We start from the raw sequence: 25,406 nt of genomic DNA on the forward strand, positions 1-25,406 counted from the left end.
ACGAAACATTCATTCCAGGAGACAGAAGCACAAGAGCTCTTCCATCTGCTCTGGCTGTGTAGGCAGGCTCATAAATAAGACTCTATCTGTATTGTCTGGATTCATACCCATGAACATCTGGCAAAAGGCACAAGACAATAATCTACAATAACAGGAAACATAAGCTGTGGTTTTTCACTTCCCAGGGCTCTATAGATGTTCTTAGCCTTATAGATGTTCTTATAGATCTTATAGATGTTCTTGCAAAAAATGCAAATAAATAAATAATCTAAAAAAGATGCAACTTGATGTCCTTATTTCCAAATGTCCTTATTTCCAAACAGATCCCAGAGACGGGCAGGTACCCCAACAAGATTCAAATGGATGTCATTGCCTGAGACAAGGACTTACCTGGAAGGGCTTTATTTGGGAGATGATTCCATGGTCCAGGCATGAGGAACTGGTAGGGTAACTTGTCATCCCTGTTTGCTGGGGATGTGAAAGGGTCCACAAGGTGTGAGGCTCTCAGTGCTAAAATGGGGGAAATCCCAAGCAAACTAGAACAAGTTGGTCATTACAGGAACTGGGGAGCTAGCCCCAGGGAAGGAGGAAAATCCAGTGCATGGCTGAGCTGATGCATTGGTTTGATCTCATAGGACCAAATAGGGTGCATCTCAGAATTAGGGAGATTTATACACGGGTTCTCATCTTCTAGTAGACAAATATTGCCCCTCGGGGGGGTTCACTTGTCCCACATCCAGGGCTCATACGCATGAAAGAGTGCCTGTGAGTTCCCACAGGCATTTCTCACCATGACTTCAGAGAAGACGTGGGCAGAAAGTGAGAGAAACACGATGCAGGTGAGGTCGAGTGCTGTGGGGTCATGCCTACACAGATCCATCGCAGCAGCAATGGCTGGAGTCTAACTTGGCCTGACAGGGTGTAAGGCGGGCCAAGAAGTGTCCACTGCATGAAGGTTCATTTGGCTTCCCCATGGGTGGCTCACATTCGAGTTCCACTTGGGACCGCCAGCCTCTGCTTTAAATGAGATAAGATTCTCAAATTCCTTATTTGAATAAGTGATTCTGGGGGAGCCTTAGTTGCTCAGTCGCTTGGGTGTCCAACTCTTAATTTGGGCTGAGGTCATGGTCTCTGGATTGGATTGGGGGATCTAGCCCTGTGTTGGGCTCTATGCTCAGCGTGAAGTCTGCTCATCTCTCCCCCGCTGTCCCCCCACCTTGTGTGTGTGTGGGGGTGCGCACATACATATACTCTCTCCCTCAAATATATAAAATCTTTAAAATAAATAAATAGGGAATGCCTGGGTAGCTCAGCAGTTGAGTGTCTGCCTTTGGCTCAGGGCGTGATCCTGGAGTTCCGGATTGAGTCCCACATCAGGCTTCCTGCATGGAGCCTGCTTCTCCCTCTGCCTATGTTTCTGCCTCTCTGTGTGTGTCTCTCATGAATAAATAAATAAATAATCTAAAAAAAATACATAGATACATACTGCAGAGTGGTTTTATTTTTCTCCCTCATTTATATTGAGGAAGGTGCCATGCCAGTGATCCCATCTTGGCCAAAAAATAAAAGAGAGAGAGAGAGAGAAAGCAAGAGAGAAAAAATTCATATTTGTATCTTCCAAAAATCTGAGGTAATTTAAATGTCATCACCAGTGTAAAACATTATCAAGAAAATTGTATTAAGAAACTGGGATTGGTATATAGAGTTAAGAATATGGAGACTATGGTACAAGGCCCCCACATGATCCATATCCAAACTCCTACTTTGGGGAAGTGAAGGCCACATGGTCAGTTTGCTCAAAGGGGCAGTTTCACTACACCCACACAAAGGGCAGTCCTCGGTCCCAGGGCTGGAGCCAGCAGGAGATAGAGAGCAGAGCAGCAAGCACCTATTGCCTATAAGGTGGCTGGGGCAGAGGTCATTTTGTGTGGGCTTAACTATACATGATTATTTCATCAGGTGCCCTAGGAAAAGCAAAGTGAGAACTTACAGTGGGAATTCTAAACTTAAATCTTTATCTAGATGTCCAGACTCTGGGTGTAAATAGGGTTATCATACTGTAAAATACCTAGGTAGCAACTCAGAAGAACAAAAGTTGCTTTTCTCATCAACAATCAAACAGACTTTAGAGGTGAAGCCATACTGTCATAAGACATAGCAACAATCTCTAAAGCCTAGATGTCTTGTAAAACTTTTTGGAAATCTTATTTGCAAGGGTGATATATATATATATTTTTTTTTTCATAGTTCTTTTAAACTCTTCATTACAGAAAATTCTCAGAACATCCTTGTACTATCAACAACCATCATATTTTAGCTGTTCTTTTTCCATATCCCTCCGTTAAGAATACGTGAAGCGGCTAGCCACAGAAAAACTAATTATGTGATCCTAAACAAATAAAAGCACTATTTGTCTTGAGTAACATAAAGTCTAGAGATATGCAGTCCAAGTTATAAAATTAAAGATCTTCAAAAACTAAGCTCTTTCTATTGCTTTAGTCTTCTATCTTTAGAATGTGGTGGAAAGATGGCTGCTAAGCCTCCAGAAATCACATCCTTGTTGCAGGAAAGAAGAAAGAGGAAGGGTGAAAAGAACCCAAGGATATGGCAACTGCCTCAAGTTTCCTTTGGAAACCTTTTCCAGAAGCTCTAAACAACTTTTACTTACATCCCTTTGGCTGGGACAGGTCACATGGTCTTTACTTGCTACAAAGGAGTGTGAGAGGTAAGCAATTTGGGCTGGGGACATAGCCACCCTTGATTTAGATCAGGGTCCTGTTAGTTGAGAAAGAAGAGGCCTCAGCCCTTGTGCCAATGATTTTCTCTCTGTTTCCCATGCCTTCCTTCCCTTGACCACCCAGGTTATTTCTTTTTTAAACAAGTATTTACTGAATACTCTCTTCCTGCTAGTCCCAGGGCCAGGTCCTGGGGCTCTAAGGAGAATTAAAATGTAGCGTTTGATCTTGAAAAGGTCCTTGTTTAATCTGTAGCAGGAAGCCAATACACACTGTCTAAACTTAGTAAATACAGAGTCACACAAACACATTAAAGATATAGAAGCTACACCTCAAAGATATCAAACCAGAAATGGTTCAAAGGGGTTGCCTCTAGAGATCAAACTGGCAGAAAGGGGCAGAGCTGGAGACTGTTGATACCGTTATAAGCTCTTCTGTACTGCTTGCCTTTTGTTTTTTCAATTGCATGCCTACCTAAATTCGATAAACATAAAAAACATTCTGAAAAATAGTGCTGTAGTGAACATCCTTGTGCATAAAGAATAGTTGCCATTTTGGGTTATGTGTGCATGGTGTATTCTTAGAATTTCTGTGTTAAAGATTACAGATACAAATTTGTTTCCAGAAAGTATGCGGGCTTACTGAAGAGTTTAAACAGAGTGATATATGTAAACTAATAAGCACATAGTAGGCACTCAGTAACGCATTAGTTAGGAACAAGTAAGTCAGCCAATGTTTTGTCTGGATTCCAACTACTTCCCAACAGCTGCCCCATAGAAGAAGTGTAGCTCTCTTGATGATATTCTTCTGGGTCTTTTGCTAATACAAATACTACTGCCGTGAGCAGTCATGTGCCAACATCAATTCAGGTTTTTGCCAGTGTATATTTGGGATAGTTTCCTAGAAATGAGTAAACGCATATGTCACTTTGCTAGATGTTGCCATGTTTCCTCCATAGGGGTCACATCATATTGCACCCTCCCCTGTAGTGTGTGAGTGTGCCTTCCTCTCAAAGCCACCCAAGAGAAATTTATGTCCAACTGTGGGATTTCTATTCATCTGCTGGGTGAGGAAGGATCTCTCAGTGTCGTCTGAATTTGCATATCTCACTGATAACTTGTCAGTTCCCCCTGCCACTATCCATTCTAAATTTCCCTTGCCCTCAGCCAGCAGTTCAGCTGGTCTAGCTGCTTGCCAAGTGGAGGATCTAGACCTTTGTCCCCGAGGGCTCTGAGCCCTTGGTGGCCTTGCCTCTTTAGGCCGTGGATGCTTCAGTTGCCCAGGAAATGTTACTGCTGAGCACAGAAGCAACAAGATGCATCCTGGGGAATGCCCTGAGTTCTGAACATTCTCTTCTCTGCCCCACTAAGTGTTGGCAACACTGAACTTTCATGAAGATCAGAGTTGATCATACCCTATCACCATTGTAAATCCTTTTTTGCCTTTGGATCCACTGGCATGGGATCCAAAAGTCACCAGGCAGCAGTTGTAGCTTCAGGTTCAAGGGAACTCTCCTGTGTCCCTTGGTGGAAGAGCCCCTTCCTGGACACCAGGACTTCTTTCCAGCATAGCCTAAAGCTGTAAGAACACAAAGCAAAACTTCTGCAAGTAGGTCACTGGAAATGATGGTAAGATGGTAACTCCTCCTTTTACCCCTTGGTTCCTGAACCCTTGTATTCCAACAGAATGTGGACAAAGAGCACCACATACCAGCTGTTAGTTCGATACACATGGCATAGCCTCCAGGACAGCATCCAATCCTTCAAAGTGGCATCCACAGGTGAGGGGACTCACTAAGTCTTTTAGGCCAGGTACTTCCTGTGAAAGAACCAGTAAACCTTGTGGGAATGTGCCCCTTGTCACATCTTCATGATAAAATATGGCCCTTAGGCTAAGGCAGAGTGCTTTGTCAGGAAATCAGGTACATAGTCATTCTGAATTGGTCCTGGCAGAGGCCCTATAGGTGGGGAAGGCAAACCTACACTTAGAGCTAGTTTAATTTCCTATAAGATAGAGTTACCTTGGGCACCTCGGTGGCTCAGTCAGTTAAGCATCTGTCTGTCTTTGGCTTAGGTCATGATCCCAGGGGCAGGGAGTCTGCTTCTCCCTCTGCCCCTTTCCCCATTTGTTTTCTCTCTCTCTCTCTCTCTCTCTCTCTCTCTCTCTCTCAAATAAACAAAATCTTTAATAAAGATAGAAAGAAAGAAAGAAAGAGCAAGAAGAAAAGGGAAAGAAAGAGAGAGAGAAAGGAAGAAAGGAAGGAAGAAAGAAAGAAAGAAAGAAAGAAAGAAAGAAAGAAAGAAAGAAAAAATAAATTACTTCTTCTCCTTCCAGGTCAGAAGGGTTAGGATATAACCAACTTGCTTGATCTCTAGGGATGGAGCAATGCTGGAGACTGTTGGTAGCAAGTTAATCAGTTAGATAATCAATAGAGGCAGCAGCTGGATAGGCCTTGGTGAGTGTGAGCCCATGCTGTTGGGCCTATGCATAGCCTCCATCCCTGCTGCTGTGATGCCTTCATTTGTGGGTCCATTGCTCCAGCACTGGAGAGGCTAAGGACAGAGGCAGGCTGACATATGCCAGAGGAATCATCCTGACGACCTGGCTGTTGAGCGCTTCCTCTGAGGTGGATACTTCCTAGTTAACATAGATGTGAGACCCAAACATCTTCACATCTCCTCCACCGTAGGTCATCCACATACCCCTTTCCTGTCTTCTGATGACGCTTCTTTTGAGCCCCTGACCAGCCATCCAGTGATTTACTACTGCTCAGAAGTTTGTATCTTTGTCTTTGCCAAAGCTTACCCCCTATAATGTTTACGGCTGAAAGCACTGCTTGGAGCTCTGCTCACTAGGAAGCTTTTCCTTCTATACTACCTTTTAGGGCCACCCCTGCTTGGTGCTACAGTCCATTTTTGGCTCCCATCAACTGACAGATGAGCCTCCCCATATGTAAATCAGACCTGGATGTTTTCTTTCTCCATTGTCCAGTCATAGAGAAGCCCCCATGAGGCCATGAGCTTGAGTGCAGGAGCGACATCATTGCAGCAGATTACTGACACGGGGCTCTGAGCCACCTGCTCATGACTCATTTGTGTCTTATAGACCTCCTCAGGCCTGAATGCACTATTCCCATCATATACAGTGGATTGCTACTATGCCTGTCTGCCCTGACTATGACTCTATGGATCTAATACCCTGCTCATGATAGCTTCTCTCTCCTAATCACTTAGTGCATTTCTGAAGGTGCCATGTTCAGTCTCTACTAGGGGCCAGTAGTCCATCAGGAGCTGCTTCCCAAATATATGTAGTTCTCTGATGCAGAAGGCATGGTCTAGCTAGAGGGTCTGTGCCATGCATCTCCTACGGGGCTCGCCAGAGACTCCATCCAGTATCCTATTACCATGGGAAGCTCTAACACTATAGCCAGGGTGCAGAGCAGCTTGGACTGCAATTTTGACCTAATGCAGAATTCTCTCTTCCTCTGGGCCTCACTTGAAACTGGTAGACTTCTGACTACCTGATAAATGGATCGGGGTACTACTCTCAACGTGGCATATACTGCTTCTAAATTGCAAAGGACCCATCAAACATGTCTATCTTGCTTAGCCATAAGGAGTATAAGGTGCAATAATTTGTTCTTTGCCTCAGAAGGTTGTCACAGGGACATCTGGGTGGCTCAGCAGTTGAGCATCTGCCTTTGGCTCAGAATGTGGAGTCCTGGGATCAAATCCCTCATCAGGCTCCCTGTGGGGAGCCTGCTTCTCCCTCTGCCTATGTCTCTGCCTCTCTCTGTGTCTCTTATGAATGGGAAAAAAAAGGGGGGTGGAAGGTCCCAGCATGCCTCAGACCCAGCTCTCCTAAACCTTCACCTATGTAGCAGGCCAATGAATCTTTGTAGGGTTTTTTTCACTCAGATATTCAGAGTAACACCATATTTGTGTTTACCATGTTCAATTAGCATGACCTCATCAAAATGGTAGACCAGAGTGATATTCTGCAGAAAGTCAAGGTGACCAAGGTCTTTGTGACAGAGAGAAGGAGAGTTGTGGTCTTGGGGCAAGACTATAAATGAGTACTACTGCTCGTTTATTTGTGAACTGCTCTTGGTTCTCTTTACTAATGGAATTGGAAAGAACACACACAGAGTTAAAGGCAAGTGCCAGAGATTGCAGTGATCTATTCCAACAAAGACACTACATCCAGCATAAGAGCTGCATTTGAGGTTATCATTTGTGGTTATCACATGATCCCACTGTGTTTTTTCAAATCCCACTTATTTATTTGAGAGAGAGAGAAAGCGCATAGAGGGAGAGGGAGAGGGAGAAGCAGACTCTCTGCTGAGCAGAAAGTCTGACACAGGGCTCAATCCCAGGACCCTGAGATCATGACCTGAGCCAAAGGCAGACACTTAAACAACTGAGCCACCCAGAAAAGAGATCTGAACAGGACCTATAGATTTAGGAGTCACACGATGGGAACTGAAGTGAATGAGACTGTCCTAGAAACTCATAGGGAATAGCTTGAGCCCTCCAAAGTCAACATTACCAACTAAGTTCAGTGATTCCTGTCTCAGAAAATGGCACCACCATCCATCCAGGCACCCAAGCTGGAGACCTGAGCCTCTAGTAGCAGACACCATGTCTTTCATGATCTGGCTCTGCCAGCCTCGTCTCTCTCCATCAGGCATCCTACATGCCAGCAAGACAGAATTTTGTGATGCTTGTCAGCCGCACTGTGCTCTCTTCCTATCACTGTACCACTGCCCCTGCACTTCCCACCATCTGGAACACTCTCCCAGTCCCTTCTTCATATCCTTAGCCACCATTGTAACCCCATGTGTCACTACTTCTGTGCAGCCTTCCCTGACCACCCCCAACCAGAGTTAGATTCTATTCCTCTCCTTTCTATGCACAAGCCATAGCACACATTATTGAGATGACAGCTCTGTCTCTGTCAGCCCATCACATCCTCTCCTCCTGACTGTGTGGCTCTGAAAGGCATGGATTATGCCTTTTATATCCGTAGGTATCCGTGTTTATGTGTAACCAGGAATGGAGAGTGTCTCCCTAGGAACAAATAAATCTAAGCAGGATCTTGCTTGGGCTGCGGAAATTTCAGAATGGCCAGTCTGAGCGAATGACAAGCCTGATTATTTTTTCTCTCTTCCTTCCATAGTGTGTACAGCAATAACTGTTGGTGGGCTAATGCAACACCCATTCTCAAATCACCTTTCCTTTACCCCCTTAACTAGAGAGTCCGGAAAACCTAACCGTTTTCTCAGGCTCTTTTATTTAGTGTGGCCAATAAAATGAAACCTAAGTCTGCTAGAGGCTTCTGGGAAAGCTTTTGCTTTTCTGATCAAAAGGACACTTGGGCTAGCCTCCTCCCTCTCTCCCATCTTCCTGCCTGGAATATAGATGCAAAGCCTAAAACTTTATCTTGTACCATGAGGCAACAAGCCAGCATGCTAAAGGTGACAGAGCAGAAAGTCACCAGGAGTCTGGGTCTCCACTGGCATCTTGGAAGCACTGCCCCAGCCCGTCTCCTGCCCTCTCCTGTGTGAGATAATTAAGTGACCTGATTGTTTAAGACCCTGCTTGTCAGGTGTCCTATTGCAGAGCAGAAAGCATTCCCAGCAGAAACAGAATACAGAGAGCAGCAGGACCAGCTACCAGAAGAGTGCTCTGGGTCAAGGGCAGGCTGGAACCAGCGTTAACGATAAACCTATCAATTAACAAGTACACAGGGTTGCTTTTTGTTTTTGTTCTTTTCAGCTCTTGCTGCTGTGGGGGAGACTTGGAAACATAGATGTAGCCTCCGTTCTTAAAGAGTTTACAGTCAAGTGGGAGGAGGTCTGATGAAACACCACGCTGAACAGCATGCAGCTAAGAGCTGGATTTTATGAAGCTCAGAAGAGAGGAAGCTCAGTGACGGGGAAGTGGCTCAGACGGGGAAGGCTTCCTGCAGGTGGAGGGGCTTGCACGGGCCTCAGAAGAGGAATGGGATTTGTTGGCTCCTCATTAGCCCCTCCGTGATCTCTGCCAGAGGTGAGTCAAAGGAGACGCCTGCTGGCAGGCCCCCAGCGCACAGTAGAGGCTCATTAAGTCTTAATGCCCCTCCGGTTGAGAAAGCTGTTTCTCTCCCTCTCATGCATTTATTCAACACCTCTTTATTGAGCCTCTGCTGTGGCTGGGGAACTGCTGCAGGTGCTGTGGCTGCCACGGTGGGCGGAACGCACACAGTACCTGACCTCAAAGAGCTTCAGTTTCAATGAGGGACACAGACCACAAACAAAAGAAAAACTTGAACTGGAGGGGGCAGGATTAACAAACTCAGGACTGGGCCACTGCCTCCCAGGTGGGTTACACGTCCAGCATCCGGTTCCCGTTGCCAAAGCCACTCATTAGACAAGCCCCACTTCCTGGACTAGATAGTAGTACTGGCCCAAGGGGACAGCCACTGTGGGTGCTGTGTGCAGCCTCGGGGCCCACGCCACCCCTGTGTTGCTGAAGCCTGCGAGCCTCTGCCATTCCTCTCTGCCCACCCAGGCTAATGGCCCTGCACCACCACCCACATCTCCCTGAGTCACACATTCAGCACATGCCACAGCTTAACTCCATACCCTTCCATCTTCCTGGAACACGGTACATTCACCCCAGCGCCAGCCCAGTGAGCTCTGGCCACTCCTTTTCTGCTGGGGGGTGGGCAGGGGAGACCCAGCTCTCTCATCCTGAAGAGCCCCCACGTCCCCCCTCTCCCAAGAAGCCCTCCTCCTCACCCAGAGCCAAGTGATCACACAGTTGGTAATCCCAAACTGGGACACTCTGAAGGGGGCCCCTACCAGTCATCACATCCAACCACGAGCAAACAGCTATGTGGTCTCCTAACCAGAGCCTCACACTGAGGTCTCGTCCTCCAGACAGCCTCTTCGGTTGTTACCTGGCCATTTCCCAAATTGTGTTCTCTGGAACACCTGGGAGCTATCAATGGGGCTTCACAAAAACACCAAGAAACTAACAACTCCACATTGAAATGATTTTGAGAAACACTGAGTTAACCCAAGATAAACAGATTTCCTGCCGGCAGGACTTCCCAAAAATAATATGTATTGGTAAGAGTATAGCATGCCCTGTCCCCCGAAAGCACGTGACGATGGAATCCTTGTCCAGGGAGCATCCCGTGGAAGAAACAGATTTGGAGAAACGCTGGCTCAACACGTTCAAAAGCTGGACAAATGGAGTTGTTCACAGAACTTAAACTTATCTCTGTCCTAGAGTTTAGTATTAAGATACAAATGCGGGGATCCCTGGGTGGCTCAGTGGTTTGGCGCCTCCCTTTGGCCCAGGGCGCGATCCTGGAGTCCCAGGATCGGGTCCTGCGTCGGGCTCCTGGCATGGAGCCTGCTTCTCCCTCCTCCTGTGTCTCTGCCTCTCTCTCTCTCTATGTCTATCATAAATAATAAATAAATAAATATTTTTAAAAAAGATACAAATGCCACGATGGAGATGGGCTTAGACCCAGCTCTGTGCCTTTCTAGCCAGGTGCTGTTTTGCGTTAGGATGCTTTTGGCCACAGGTGAGAGATATTAGAGGGTATTGTAGTCTACTACTGTCATAGCTAGAACTCCTGAGCTGAGCACTTCCAGAACTGCGGTGTCCTTGAGGACCCAGGTGTTTTCCCTTTCTTCATCCTGCTGCTTACCTCCTCTCGTGGTCACAGGGTGGCTACAGCAGCTCCAAGCATAGTACAGAGAAACAAAGACTTCCAGCACAGAAGGGTGTATCCTCCCAGGTATGTCTTCACCATTTATTCTTAGCAAGGAAAAAGTTTTCCAGATGCCCCCCATCCCCACAGAAATCGTCTCCTTGGGTCTCAGTGGCCAGTATGGTGACCAACCATCCTAACCTACCCAGGACTGACAGATTTCCAGGGACTCAACACCACTAGTACTAAAACGGGGACATTCCTGGACTTTGAGGATCATAACTAGGTAGGAATGGATCACATGACTGCCTAAATCAATCATTGGATAGGGGAATGGAATTACCATGATTAGTTTAGACTAATCAGGATTTATGCCCTGAGGCAAGAGGGGGGGGCCAGCTTTCCTGAATATGGAATGATGAACACCGAAACAAATCCTGCTTTCTCACAGTGAGGAAGATGGGAAACGCTGTTGGTTAGGCAATTAGCAAGGTTGCCTTATCTGTAAAATGAGACACAATGATAATTCTCTCCTCAAGAGGCTGGGTAGAGATTAGATAAAATGACGTATGACAAGGCTTACCAACACTAGCATCTTTATATTAAGCACTTATTGTGTGCAAAACACAGTGCTAAAGGCACTGGGTTGTATTGTCACTAGAGCCAGAGAACATTCTAGGGGGCAGGGGTGTAAATCTCATTTTATAGATGTTCTGGAGACATATAGAGATTAAGTGATTTGCCCAAGGTCATACAGCTCGGAAGCTGGAGAGCCAGGTCTCAAAACCAAGTCTGTGGCACACCACGATGCCCATCTTAATCTCACCAGCCTACTGCCTTGCGGAGCTGTGCATCAAATGTTAATTTCCTTCCCTTTCATCTCTAGCACTTGGCACAGGGCTCAGCATATAGCAAGAATTTATTCAATATATTTTTTTTAATGAGTGGGTGGTAACAGCTGATATTCTTGCAACCATAGAGTTTACAAAGAACTTTGCCTCAATTTAGGGTTTTCTCCTCCAAATCTGGTCCTCTTCCAGGGTGCCTTCTCCCAGCAAATGGCACCAACATCTATCAAGTTGTACAAACTAGAAAACTAAGAGTCATCATTGATCCTCTTTCTCCCTCCCAGACATCACCTCCCACCCATCACCAAGGCTGTCTCTCCAATCCATGCATCCCTCCCCATCCTCTATACCTCGGCCTATGTTCCTGCCGCGTGCTCACTTGAACAGTGGCACAAAGCTCCCTAACGGCCCAGGCACCCGGCTGCTCCCCCAGTCTTGCTGTAGCCAGAGTGCTTATCTCAATTTCTGACCAGGTCACCCACCTACTGCAAACCCTTGATATTCATTCCTTTTGGGGTAAAGCTCAAACTCCTTAACACAGCCTGGCTCCCTTGCCCCATCTTATACATTCCCTCTCATAGTCCATAGTCTCCCAACTGCCCCCTCCCTAAGACCCCCTCCTTCTTGTGCTTCCTCTTGCCTTGAGGACTTTGCATCTGCTGTTCTCTCTGCTCTTTTTCACCTCAGGCCTTAGCCTGGATGCTTTCCTTCTGCTAAGACCCCCTGACCACCATGACCAGGTCAAATCCACTTATCAGAGGCTCTTATAGCATCTACTTTTCTTTAGTGGCTCAGTTAGCGCAACTGCCATTTTACATTTGCTTGTGAGTCTGTTACTGTGTGTGTGTTCTGTTTTTTTAAAATAAGCTCTATTCTGGGCTTGAACTCACAACTCCTGGTGAGGTCAAGAGTCACACACTCTAGCAACTGAGCCAGCCAGGTGTCCTTACCTGTGAGCCTATTTGATTAATGTCTATCCTTCAATTAGCCTATGCGTTTGGAGTCTGTTATTTTTTTTTTTTTTAAGATTTTATTTATTTGGGGCACCTGGGTGGCTCGTGGTTGAGCATTTGCCTTTGGTTCAGGTCATGGTCCCAGGGTCCTGGGATGGAGTCCCACATCATGTTTCCCATAGAGAGCCTGCTTCTCCCTCTGCCTCTCTCTGTGTGTCTCTCATGGATAAGTAAAATCTTTTCAAATTTATTTATTTGTTTGTTTGTTTGTTTAGAGAGGAAGCAAGTGCAAACACAGGGAGGGGCAGAGGGAGAATCTCAAGTAGATTCCACACTGAGCACAGAGCCCCACACCAGGTGAAATCTCATGACTCTGAAGAGTCGGACATTTAACTTACTGTGCCAGCCAGGAGCCCCTGGTGTCTGGTTTTGATTTCTGCAGCCTTTCCAATGCCCATCCAGGGATAGCACATAGTGTGTTTTCATAAATGTGTGTTTCACTATTAACTAGTTGATTAATCAACTATTATTTTACCCAGGTTATTCTGAGCTTCCTTTGGGCAGGGCCCTGCCTCACTGCTTCTGTGTCACCACCACCCCTAGCAGCTAGCACAAGGATGGGCCTGGGGAGGTTTGTAATGAACACTGAGTGACAGTGACCGCATGGTTGACAGAGATGGGAGTGCTTGTCAGATACAACCTGTAAGGGAGAGAAGGAGGCAGGATAGGAAAGGGGAACAAGCCCAGGATAGATACTGTCTAAGAAAAGCCTAGTCTTGGTCTGATGAGAGAAGGAAGTATGGAGTGTAAATCAAAGACTGCACTGAGGAATTGTTCCATCTCAAGGCAAGGAAGCCAGGAGTTTGTGTGTACCTTCCAGATGGTCTTCAGTGATTGGGCTGTCCCGCCAATTGGACTCAAGACACAAAAGCTGAAATGTGGTCAGCTGTGTCCTCTTCTCCCTCTAATCCATTTGCACCCAGTGACCTGAAGGTACCCTTCCCCTGCCACACCCCCTGTGTTGGTCTTGGGCTGCTGGAACAAAGCACCACAAACTGGATGGCTTCAAACAACAGAAATGTGTTGTCTCGTAGTTCTAGAGGCTAGAAGTCCTAAGTCAGTGCTGGCAAGACCATGCTCTCTCTGAAGGATCTGGAGGAGGAGCTTTCCTTGACTCTCCCCCAGCTTCTGGTAGTGGCCACAATCCTTGGAGTTGCTTGACTTGTGGTGGTACCATCCCATCTTCAAATGACCTTCTTTCTCAGGGTCTCCATGTCCAAATTTCCTTCTTAGGATGACCTCAACTTAATCACATCTGCAAAGACCCTCTTTCCAGAGAAGGTCACAGTCACAGGTATCAGGGATTAGGACTTGAACATACATTTTGTGTGTGTGGCGGGGGGCACACATTCAATACACTAACCCAGAATGCCACAGTTAACCTCTTCCAAATTGTTTTGAAGCTGCCCTTTCTGTCTCTGAGGCCAAAGCCCCCTTCCTGGGAGCTGATGATCCCTCAACCTTTGCCAAAGACAAGTTTATGTTACTCATTCCCAGAAATGCACCCTGATGAAATCAGGCTTTGACAGGGGCCAAAGGCTTTGATGCCTTTTCTTGTTTAATCCTCATGATGGCGAAAGATGAATGGATAAAGAAGATGTGGTTTATGTATACAATGGAATATTATTCAGCGATTAGAAACGACAAATACCCACCATTTGCTTCAACGTGGATGGAACTGGAGGGTATTATGCTGAGTGTAATAAGTCAATCGGAGAAGGACAAGCAGTGTATGTTCTCATTCATTTGGGGAATATAAATAATAGTGAAAGGGAATATAAAGGAAGGGAGAAGAAATGTTGGGAAATATCAGGAAGGGAGACAGAACATAAAGACTCCTAACTCGGGGAAACGAACTAGGGGTGGTGGAAGGGGGGAGGAGGGCGGGTGTTGGAGGGGAATGGGTGACGGGCACTGAGGTGGACACTTGACGGGATGAGCACTGGGTGTTTTTCTGTATGTTGGTAAATTGAACACCAATAAAAATTAATTAAAAAAAAAATCCTCATGATGGCCTTCAGAAGGCTTATTATCCCCACTTTATAGATGAGGAAATTGAGACCCACGGAAGGTAAGTCTTTACACAAAGTCACACAGCAAAGAATGGCAGGACTGAGATTTGATCCAGGTCTGCCTGATGCCAGATTCTACACCCTTAACCCCTGAGCTCTTTTTGCACAAATACTTCCCTTGGTAGGATATCTGCCAGCCCCCAAGAGGGTCCAAGTCAACCCATCTAGCAACTTAGAAGAATGTCATGAAAAAATTACTAACAGAATAAGAGAGAAAAAAAATTGGGGGCCTGTGTTTGGTCACTAGGAGAGCCCAGGAATAAGGAGTCACAGATTACATTAAGAGATGAAAACAGGGATCCCTGGGTGGCTCAATGGTTTAGCACCTCCCTTTGGCCCAGGGCATGATCCTGGAGACCCGGGATCGAGTCCCGCATCGGGCTCCCTGCATGGAGCCTGCTTCTCCCTCTGCCTGTGCTCCTCTCTCTCTCTCTCTCTCTCTGTGTCTCTCATGAATAAATAAATAAAATCTTTTTTAAAAAGAGAGAGATGAAAACACATGCTTAGGGGAAGTTTGGGGTGACATTTCTTTAGTGAGGACTTTTCCATTGGTGAAATTTTACAATTTATTTGATGATGATATAGTATAAATTCAATGATTTTTTTCTGTCCTACTTGCACATGCCTCACTCGTGGTGAATATCACTTTGTATCCTAGAGCCTGCCAGTGTTCTAGAAGCCAGTTTGTTTTGAATGATGTTCAGCGCTGGTCATGCAAGCATGACTCCACTGTGAACATGATTTCCTCCGATGGGAAGCCTGACTATTCGTCATGCAGGCATGGTTTTACTGAGCAAACTATTTTCCTTAGTTGAATGAGATAACTCTTGCACGTCCACAATCACTACTGAGATACTCCTCTTGACATGCAGGCCAGCCCTAGATACCTCAATAGATGCAGTTGCTTGGATTGGATTTACAATGACTAATATTTCATTTAAGCAATCAGTGCAGTTTTGCTGAGTGCCTACTCTGTCCTATGCTCTGGGTTGGGTACCAAGGATATAGAAATGAGCCAGACTTAGTCTCTCCCTTCAAGGAGCTCATGTTTTATTGGGGGAGACTGGTAATTACAACTAATGGGATCAGTTGAGATTCTTGTTGTATACACCATGATCTACGTAGAGTTAAGTAGAAGGAGAAGAGAATCGTGCTCGGGGCTACATAGCTGAAGGTCAGGGCCAGTCAAAATGCCCAACCCGTTTTCAAGTGGAAACATCACCACCTGGGCAGCCTGGGTGGCTTAGCGGTTTAGCACAGAATTCAGCCCATGGCCTGATCCTGGAGACCCGGGATCGAGTCCCACATCAGGGTCCCTGCATGGGGCCTGCCTGTGTCTCTGCCTCTCTCTCTCTCTCTGTCTCTCATGAATAAACAAACAAACAAATAAATAAATAAATAAATAAATAAATAAATAAATATTAAAAAAAAAAAAAGGAAACATCACCTGCCTTCCACCTGTTGCTTGGCTCCTATGTGAAGGGTTGTCATTTAGAAACACCTCCATGGATGCCTCTATCACAGCTGCTTTTCAGGTGATTCTATTTACCTGCATGCAGTCATCAATCTCCATTATGTACTTCCACCTCCAGTCTTAGCAAGGACACCTTTTGTTTGCTTGTTTTTTCATTCTTTCACACTTATTAGATACCCACTGCATATTATGGAGAACATAATAATCCTCAGGGCAGCTCTGGCTCTCATTCTGTGAGCTCACAGATGAAAAGAGGTGGGAGCAAACATGGTACCAACAAAGGGACAGAGACAATGGGAGCTGTGATGCCAAGTGATAGCTGGATGGCAGGGCGTACCCTGCAGGTGGAAAGCCAGGGGAGACTGAGGAAGACCCCAGGGAGAGGAAGAGCAGGCCCGGGTACGGGTTTTTAGTCAGTTGTGGGCCAAACAGCAGCTGGGGCATTTGGGGAAAATCCAGGTGGTCAAGGCCAAGTTCAGAGGGTGGGCTGGATTCCAGGTGGCCACCACCGGAGGCTTGGAGCAGAACAATATAGCCAATGGCCCCTGGCCACCATGTGGAGGATGTGCTGATAGAATGGGGGCCTTTGTGGGGGTTGGGCAGACAACATGGCCTTTCCCTTGTCTGGCTCTCTATGTCTTGCTTCCTGATGGTAGAGCCCACCAGTGCAGTGTTCCTCAGAACCCTTTAGACACCTTCTTGCTAGAACTCAGGTCCTATGTGAAATCTAAGCTGTAGTAGAATGTGGGAAATGTTTTCCAGCCTCTGCCACAGGAAGGCAATCTAGAAGGGATCAGACAATCAGATGGTTATATTTAGGATTCAGGAAAGACACGTGGACCAGTGAGTTGGGCTGTGTTTTTTTTGGGTTTGGTCTGGATGCAAAGATTGGCGAGGATAATGACCCAGACCAGGTACAAAGGTGCTTCCACTTTGATTCACCACGGAATTCACCACTGAAACAGCAAATGAGCTGCTAGAGATAGAGACACAGTATGAAAAGAGCTGCCTAATGCCTCCCTAACTCCCCATACAGGTGCACTGAAGCCTAATGGTCAAAGCAAAGAGTGAGAAATCCAGCAGGGGAGGGGAACCCTGGCTACCCACTGGCTACCCTTTATTTCACTGAGCTTAGGACCCAGCACTCAGAGATCTACTTGCTGTCACATAGAGAATTCCAAAATCCTATTCTGATACGGAGCAGTTCTAAACAATGAAATACTGAAGTGTCCTGCATTACCATGTAAGTGTCGATGAGAGGCAAACATAAACCAGAGAGACAGTCATTTTTCCTTCTCACCAGCCACTAGGCAGAGGGTAGAAAGCCTTGCTTCTAGGTAGGGATATTGGCTAGGGACAGATCCTTGGTTATAAATCAGGAGCTAAGGACAGAGACCACCACTGGTGACCTTTCTCTCCTGAGGGCAGTGGGAGTATGAACCCCAAGGATAAGAACCCAGTGGTCAATATAAAACAATTTTCCTCATATCTACATCACTATTTTTCTCTTATTATCACAGGATTTCAGCAAATTTTATAGACTACTCTTTCAGCATGCTTTGGGAATTATGGGAAATATACTTATCTATCTATAGTTGATGAAGACTGGATTGAGGGGAGGGAAAGTCACCATGGATTCAAGATGCATTATGCATCTCAAACAGGAGAAAGACAGAGAAAACCATACATAAGCACATTGTGATAAAACTGCTGAAAACCAAAAATGAAGAGAAAATCTTAACAGCAGCCAGAGAAAGAGCTGCATCACAGTACCGTCAAAGGAGTAATAACAAGACCCATGGCTGACTTCTCATCAGAGCCAATGGCACTCAAAAGAGAATCGAATGTGATCTCCAAAGTGCTCAGAGAAAAGACTTCCTAACCTAGAATTCAACAGCTGCAAAAACATCCTAAAAGAATGAAGGAGAAATAGACATTTCAAGTTAGTGCAAACCAGAAGCATTCAGCAGCAGCAGATCTGCATGAAAGGAGACACTAAAAGGCAGAAAGGAATGGCTCCAGATGGAAGCTTGAAGATAGACATCAACAGTAGAAATAGATGAATATATGTATATTCATACAGTGGCGTACTCAAAATCTGTACATACCCAAGAACGTCTCTGGGAACATTGTTCCTAATAGCCAAAATATTAATATCCAAATGGCTGTCAACATTCATAGATGGAGTACTATGCTTCAATAAAAGTTAGTAAAATGGACTCACACTTCCATCCAAGGTGGAATAATAAAGGCTAGATTTACCCGCCTCCTTGAAATAACAACAACAAAATGGGCAAAATGTATGAAATAAAGATTTTCAAGGATTTGGATACCAGGCAAGGAATGAGATCCTAAGACAAAGAAAAATTGTGGTAAGCCTTACAGTTGCCCAGCTTATAGCCTAGAGAGAGTTTCTGGGGCACAGTGCAGGGAGGGGGATCCCTGGTAAAGCCTAGAAACCTCCATGAGTTGAGAAGATGAGTTGTGAATCTAAAGAGACCCAGTGGCTAGAGTTCACAGGACAGAGTGCCAGAGATGAAAGGGGGGCAAAGAGAGAGAATTCTGGAGATTTTCAGAGGGTCTCCCTCAAGTGTTCAGCTGGGTCGTGATCAATGCATGCACTGCAGTCCTGTCACTTTCTATCAATCAACATGCCTCTTTTGAGCACCTACTGTGCACCAAACTCTGAGTAGGGATGTGGGAAATTGGAGCCAAGGCAGATCTTTTCCTGCCCTTGAGGGGCTCCCAGTCTAAAGGAGGAAAACCAGCACGTGCACCTGACTGGCACACACTGCCTGGAGAGTCTAAGCGGAGAGCCAGGTGGATGTTCAGAGGCAGATGTGGAGAGAAAAGAGCACTCACTGCTCTAACTGGCCTCTCCCTTCCCTGACCCCAGGCCTAGGCAGATGCAGGGGCACTGTGATACGGAGGAACAAACCTGTTCACCCAGGGCCAGCTCTGCAGGGTGGGGCCCAATGAGGCCTGAGTTTGGTGACTCAAGGAAGCAAAGATTGCCCTTCCCGGGACAGGGCAGAGAGCCTAGGGCCAGGGAAGGGGAGCTGGTACTCGGCTCTGCCTCTGTATATTGTATGATCTTAGAGGTCCCTGTTCTTTCTCAGCCTCCATTTCCTCATCTGACCCCAGGGACACTCTCTAAGCAACTTTTGCTCTGAAGGAGGTTGTTGCCAGCTGAGCTTCTGGGCCTTAGTTTCCTTTGTCTCTAAAGGGGATGATAATTCCCACCCATCCTTGGGAGAGCCTCCTGATTAAGAGATTGTTCTTTTCCTCTAGCCACTGCCCAGAGGAGGTAAAGAAGCACCAGGAGTTTGTGCAGAGGTGAGGGGACAGGCAATGGTTGACTGTCCAAGGCAACATTGGGTGAGGCAAGTGCTTTCTTCCAAACCAGCTTCTCACTTTTCTCTCTCCCCAACTCATCCAGAATTGTTAGTTCCCAGAATTTCTCACTCATTGCCCAGTTCTATGGTTTCTCCAGGTATGACTTAGGAATGGAGAGTGCCGCCATCTTCGCAGTCCAATGGCAACACCTCCCATTCTCACACCTGTCCTGCCAATCTTCAAACTTGACAGTGTACTCTGCTTCCGGTACAGACCCATCCTAGTGAGCCCTCAGAGAACAGTCTGGCCATGGCATCTATATGCAGATTTCATTTCCATACAACTCCTTGGAAGGAGAGTGGCTTCCTTCCCAGCACACCCGCCTATATCCTGAAGGCCTCCAGAGGGGCCTTGTCATCCCAGTTGGCAGACAGGAAAACAGACCAGCAAGGAAGAATCCAAGTGTTCATCCTGCCAGGAGAGAAAAGAAAGTCCTGGAGGGATTGGGTGTGTGGTGACAACTCTTGCTTTGTGTTTCAGGAGAACCCAGCAGTGTGAATTTCTGTCAGATAGGAGGCCTTCCCTGACATTCTTGATCCTCCCCAAACCAGCCATGCTGCCTCCTCCTCCCTCCCTCATCAACCCACTCTCTCTTCTCTTCCCAGGCACCGTGCAGAGTCTAGCCTTGGATGCATGACTGCTCTGCTGCCCTGGGGCCCAGCTCCTGCTCAGAGACCCCTTCACTTCCTGCTCAGGACCCTTCCAGGAGACTGCCGCTGAGGCTAGGAAATAGCACTCCCTCCTGTCCTCCAAGGCCCAGAGGCATGCCCCTACCCTGTTGGGCCACCTCATGGCATCTTTGGCTGGCTTGAGTTCCCTCGGTCTGGGCCCCACCCACCCCATCTCAAAGAGACACTCCTAGGAGGCTGAGCTCACTGGGAAGGCTGAGGACTTGGGCACAGCCCCCGACCCTCCCCACTGCCCAGCCTGCTTTCCTGGCCTGTCTGCAATGCCCTCACCTCCTGCCCCAGTCCTTCCATCCAAAGGTCAAGACCCCTGAGCCCAGCCTCCTCCAGAGGCCCCTGTACATTCCAGCTAGCTCCTGCTCTGACTCTGCTGCATCATCAGCACCGGGCCAGGCCTCATAGTGCTGTCTCCTAGTTATTGTATGCCCAGAGGCAGGGTTCCACCCACACCTGATCACAAAGCTGGTCCTGCCTCCCCCAGGGATCCCTCTGCAGAGGGAGGCCACTCAGCAGGCAGACACATTTCAGACAAGGGGTCTCACCCAGGTAAGACTGATGGACCTCAGTCCTGTTCAGAGAGCAGCTAAAGGGGCTGGAGGCTCCCAAGAAACATTTCACATTTTCCCTATGGAGTCTGTACAGTGTACCCCATGAAGACCGCATCAAGTCAGCCTGAAGAGTGTGTCTGCTGATAGAATGAGTGTGAGTCTCTGGGTGTATGTGTGAACATGTCTGTTTGTGTGAGAGGAGCGTGTAGGGATGGGAGTGAAGTTAGCGACCACCCCCCTCCCCCCAACACACACACACCTTAGACCTCTGAGGAGGTGAGGCGAGCAAGGATTGAGTGCCACCTGGTGGCTCTGAGCTCCACTACAGGCCACCAAACCCTTCACCTCGTTCCTCTTGCCCCTCCTCTTGCCCCTCTGCAACACAGAGGCAAAACTGATCCCAGAACCTTCTCTGGGGCTCCAGCCTCACTTGCTCACCACCCCTCCCCCCGACTCAGTCCTGCGGAGACGGAGACAGAGACTCTGTCCTCCTGAATCTCCTTTCTCCATCCTAGAGAAAGAGCCATTGGAGGGGGGTCATAGAGGCGGGGCTCACATCTCAAGCTGGGCAGATTAGTTGACCTCTCTGAACCTCAAGCTGCTTGGCTACAGAATGAGATAATGGTATCTGCTCCACAGAATCATTGTAAGGTTTCATATAAAACGAAACCATTAAGTTGCGAGGGCTGGGCAGCTACAGGAAGCTGAGATCTAGCGTTCTCAGACCCTCTGAGAGCCGGGGTGAGCGCGCACAGAGGCTCCTCCTCCCCCCCCCCCCCCCCCCCCGGTCTTCCCATCTATACTCCCACCCCTCCCCCACCGTTCTCCCCGCAGCCCCAGCTGCCCGCCCAGCTTCCCCGGGAGCTCACCTCCGGCCAGAGGCTCCACCCTACACCCAGGGCTGTTCTGGAGCCACAGGCAGCCCCATTCAAGGCTGACTCCCAGTCCTCCCTCTGCCCTCACCTCCATCCAATTGGTCACCAAGTTCTGCCAATCAAACATGTTTAGAATTCCTGCCTCCCTGGCCAGCCCAGGGCTCAGAGCGCTAGCTCTAGAATGATCCCCGCCCTACATCACCTTGCAGTCCTTTCTCTGCTTCCCAGCAGGATCTAAAATGCGTATCCAAGTCACTCCTCTACTGAAAACTTTCCCTGGCTCCCCACCACCCCCAAAGTAAAGCCAAACTTCCCCACCTGGCATTGAAGGCCCTCCCTGGTCTGGCCCTATCTTCCCTGTGTGCCAGGCATTCCCTTTCTCTGTGCCCGAGTATGAGCAGCACCTTCTACAGGGAGTGCCTGTTCCGTTTTGCCCACAGGAAAGAAATACCCGCTCATCTTCCAAACCTCACTGCGTTTCTTCTCAGCGTTATGATCCTGCCTGGAGCCCCATGGCCAAGAATCCCACAGGGCTGTCATGTCCTGTGACCGTATCTCTCTGGCCAGGCTGTTAGACCTTCCAGACCAAGGACAAGGAGTGTTAGCTCTGGGCCTCAGCACAGGGTCCTGCATGATCCAGGAAATATTTGTGAATTGTTCACTCAATTGGGCAGCAAGGAGGGATGTGTCACAGCATCACAGCATGGGCCTCCAATGGAATTAAATGTCCTCAAGGGAGGGTGGAGGTGGGGACAGACAACAGATGGTATGTGTGTGTGTGTGTGTGGGGGGGGGCAGTGAAGTTCCTGCAGCGTGCACACAGGCTGTGCTTCCCCTTTGCCCAAAAGCTGGTAGAAGAGGGACACATACACACATTCAAGGTTGAAGGGGGTCACTGGCAGAGTCCTGCTGCTGGTGTCAGCTGCCCATCATTAGAATAGCCAACCTGTCAGCCCAGGGCCTATCAGGAGCTGCCCTGCCCCTGCCTGGGGGCCCACTGGTCAGCCTGGGACCTATGCTGTAGGAGAATGGGGACAGACTGGGGGAGCCCAAAGCAGGAACTGGGCAGGGGTGGGGACTGGACCCCAAGTTCCTAAGGGAAGGCAAGATGCCCTGAAACCATTTAGCCTGGAAGGGCAGGTACCAAACCATGAAAAACAGGGAGGCTCTGTGGTCCCAAAGGCTGGCCCCCGGGGCACCACCTGTGGTCACAGGATGGCCCTAATCATCTCCTCCCAGCTCTCCTTTCCTCCTCCTCCTAGGAAAGGTAATCCCAGTGTTCAGCCCTTAATATATCGAGCTTTACTGATCTGGAAGAGATGAACAGGGAGAGGACGTGGGGCGAGGGGTGAAAGCAAGAGAGTGGGCACAGTCTAGAGATTTCACCTGTCAGGGCCTCCTTATGGTCCTCCTTATGGTCCTCCTTATGGACAGAGAGGCTGGGATCTGCCTCTCTGTCTGTGCAGGGGCAAACATTCTCACAACCAGACAGGCAGGGATCTAGGTCCACAGACACAACTCAGGGTGCATCTGGTGTACAGACTCAGGGCTACTCCTTTGGCAGGACTTATGGGCACATGGATGGGGGAGGCCAGGAGGAGGTTCAGAGGCCTAGGCCCTGGCTGTCCAGGCCCTCATAACCCATAGGCCAGCAGAGGATTGAGGAGGAGCTCTAGGCTGCCTCCTCCAGGCAGCCTCCTTGATTGCTTCAGCCCCTCAATTCTTTCTTTCCAGTCCACAATCTCTGCCAGCCAACATGTCTTCTCACTGCTCTATGCCCAGGCCTCCTCATCTGCCATCCACCTCTAAGCCCCTATAGTCTGGCAGAGGACTGGTCCAGTACCCTAACAGGTCTATGACCACCCTAGGAGAGGAGCTAGGCACAAGGGGTGGGGGCTCTGGTAGCCAAGGAGTTCTAAACAGCATTTGCTGACGCCAATTCTGTTTCCCCATCTCCATGCACAGTATCTGGAAATAGCCCCACGGGAGAGGATTGGTAGAAAGAAATAGATTTATTCTCATGTACAAAGCGGTCAGCCCACAGGACCATATACAACAGTTGCACAGAATCCTAGAAAAACGCATCTCTCTAAAGGCAACTCAGAATAGGTAAGGCAGGTGGCCCCCCTCCCCCCACCCCACAACACAGAACAACACAGAGAAGGGAGAAGCCAGCGGCCGGGCTGACCCAAGAGGCCCGGCCCTATGGGGGTCTCCCAAGCCCCAGGGCACGGGTAGATATGGCCTTGAAGAAGATAGGAGCCCTGCTGCTAGGGCTGAGGCAGCCCTCTCTGGCTGCAGAAATGGGGAAGGGCTTGGGCTGAGAGGGGGGACACTCAGGGGGCCACTGTAGGACTTAGGGTTGGCTCTTTGCCCGAGGGTGGCAGGGACATTCCATGGCTTCTCCTGGGACTCCACAGAGCCATGGGGACTTTGATCTAAAAGGGGTCTTAGAAAATGGATTGTCTTACTCTCCTGTCTCACCCAAATAGGAAAGTCATTTGCCCAGGGTCACACAGCCAGGAGAAAGGATTACTGGCTCAACTGGAGCCTGTCTTTAGCCTTGGGATCCTTCCTGCCCACCATTCCCATCCTGCTTTCTTCCTGAGCCTCCTCTGCCCAGAGCACTGAGGAGGGCCTCTGGCAGCTTCCATGTGGGGCCCCATAGCTCTTCAGGTTCCAATGCCCCCATACATATAGTGGCAATCCTAAGGGCGTGCCTTCAGCCTCATGGCTAATAACTGTTTCTAAGATCCACTCTCTGCTCACTCAGGTGTCCCACATTCTCCTTACAGGAGGACCCTGGAAGAAGGAGAGAGCCAGATCTGGTAGGGACAGGAATGGGGACCAGGAGAAACCACCCAGGCTGCCTCAGAGGAGGAGTGGCCGGGGAGGACTTGCCAAGACGAGGTCAGAGGCGCAGATCAGGGCCCACTGCTCATCAGTCACCCCTGTGCTCTCAGCGGACAAATGACAAAGTCTTGGCGAGGCTGGAAGTCTTGCTTCCATTATACAGACAGAAAAGCTGAGGCCCAGGAAGGTCGGTACTTGCCCAGGGTTGCACGGTAAGTCCTGGATTAGAACCTAGGACCTGTGGCTCTGGGCCCAGGGCACTGGGCCAGGCCAGTGGAGGGCTATAAGAGAAGGCCTGGGCAGGGAAGGGTCCCGGGCAGGGCTCATTCAGCGTCAAGGCTGCAACAGCCATTAACGGGGGCTCTGGTGCCATCCAGCTCAGGCACCTCGTACTCCTCATCCAGGAAGTCCAGCGAGTTGTTGCTCGGGAGGCCGCGGATGGTGAACTTGTGAGACACCTTGGTCCAGTGCTCACGGTTAGAGGCCACACGTTCATACAGCTCTGCCGCCTTGGGGAACAGGTCCTGGAGCAGCCTGGGGGTGCAAGAGCACAGGGACAGGGTCAGAAGTCGGGCTGTGAGTAGCAAGGAGATAAGGGCTATACTATAGGTAAACAAGAGTGTGAGGCATAGGACTGGATGCTCAAGGAGAGCATGAAATGAAGGCCCCACTTAGGGGCCAGTGGGAGATAGCTGGGCCCAGAGGCAGCGGGGTGGGTCAGCTGGAGCCAGGCAGGCCAGCAGCCCCACAGCAGGTCCCTGGAGCTCTCTTACTTGTAGATGGGCATTGCGATGTGCTCCATAAAGCTGATCTGCAGCTCGGGGATGTAGGCCTTCTCCCGGTCCATCATCTCCATCGGCCTGTTGCCCATGGCCTTCTCCTGCAGGCAGCAAGTTGTCAGGCCTGGGCCCCTTCTCCCTCCATCAGGCACAAGGATGAAACTAACCCAGCCCTTCCAAGCCCCAGACCAGGAACCCTCCCTGCAACCTGGGCACTCAAGACCACTCCCCACATACCAAGTCTCCCTGGGAGAAGAACTCTTTGTAGATCAGCTCCTGAAAGACCAACACTCTTATCATACTCTGTGCATGGGATCTGTCTCCCTGAGCTCCTCTACGGCTCATTCCCAAGATGGCAAACTGAGGCATCCTCAGCTCTGGCTCAGGCACAGTTTGGCAGGGGGATAGCCCCAGATGGGG

General features: G+C 48.6%; 1 protein-coding gene across 5 annotated transcripts in view; it reads right to left on the bottom strand.

The window, feature by feature from the left end:
• Positions 1-23,347: 23,347 nt before the first annotated feature.
• Positions 23,348-25,406, bottom strand: part of PDE2A (phosphodiesterase 2A) — a 93,500-nt gene continuing 91,441 nt past the window's right edge. For 3 of the 5 annotated variants that reach the window (XM_026010549.2, XM_026010550.2, XM_072727350.1), the window contains 3 exons: positions 25,224-25,262; positions 24,981-25,087; positions 23,348-24,741 (listed from right to left, as the gene is read on the bottom strand). In XM_026010549.2, coding sequence (XP_025866334.1) covers positions 24,531-24,741; positions 24,981-25,087; positions 25,224-25,262 — 357 coding nt within the window. In that variant the 3' untranslated portion in view covers positions 23,348-24,530. The remainder of the gene's footprint in view (positions 24,742-24,980; positions 25,088-25,223; positions 25,263-25,406) is intronic. The other 2 variants (XR_011995344.1, XR_011995345.1) reach the window with 1 other exon arrangement.

The sequence above is a fragment of the Vulpes vulpes genome, chromosome 11, assembly GCF_048418805.1.
Source record: "Vulpes vulpes isolate BD-2025 chromosome 11, VulVul3, whole genome shotgun sequence".
In the NCBI taxonomy this organism is placed as follows: domain Eukaryota; kingdom Metazoa; phylum Chordata; class Mammalia; order Carnivora; family Canidae; genus Vulpes; species Vulpes vulpes.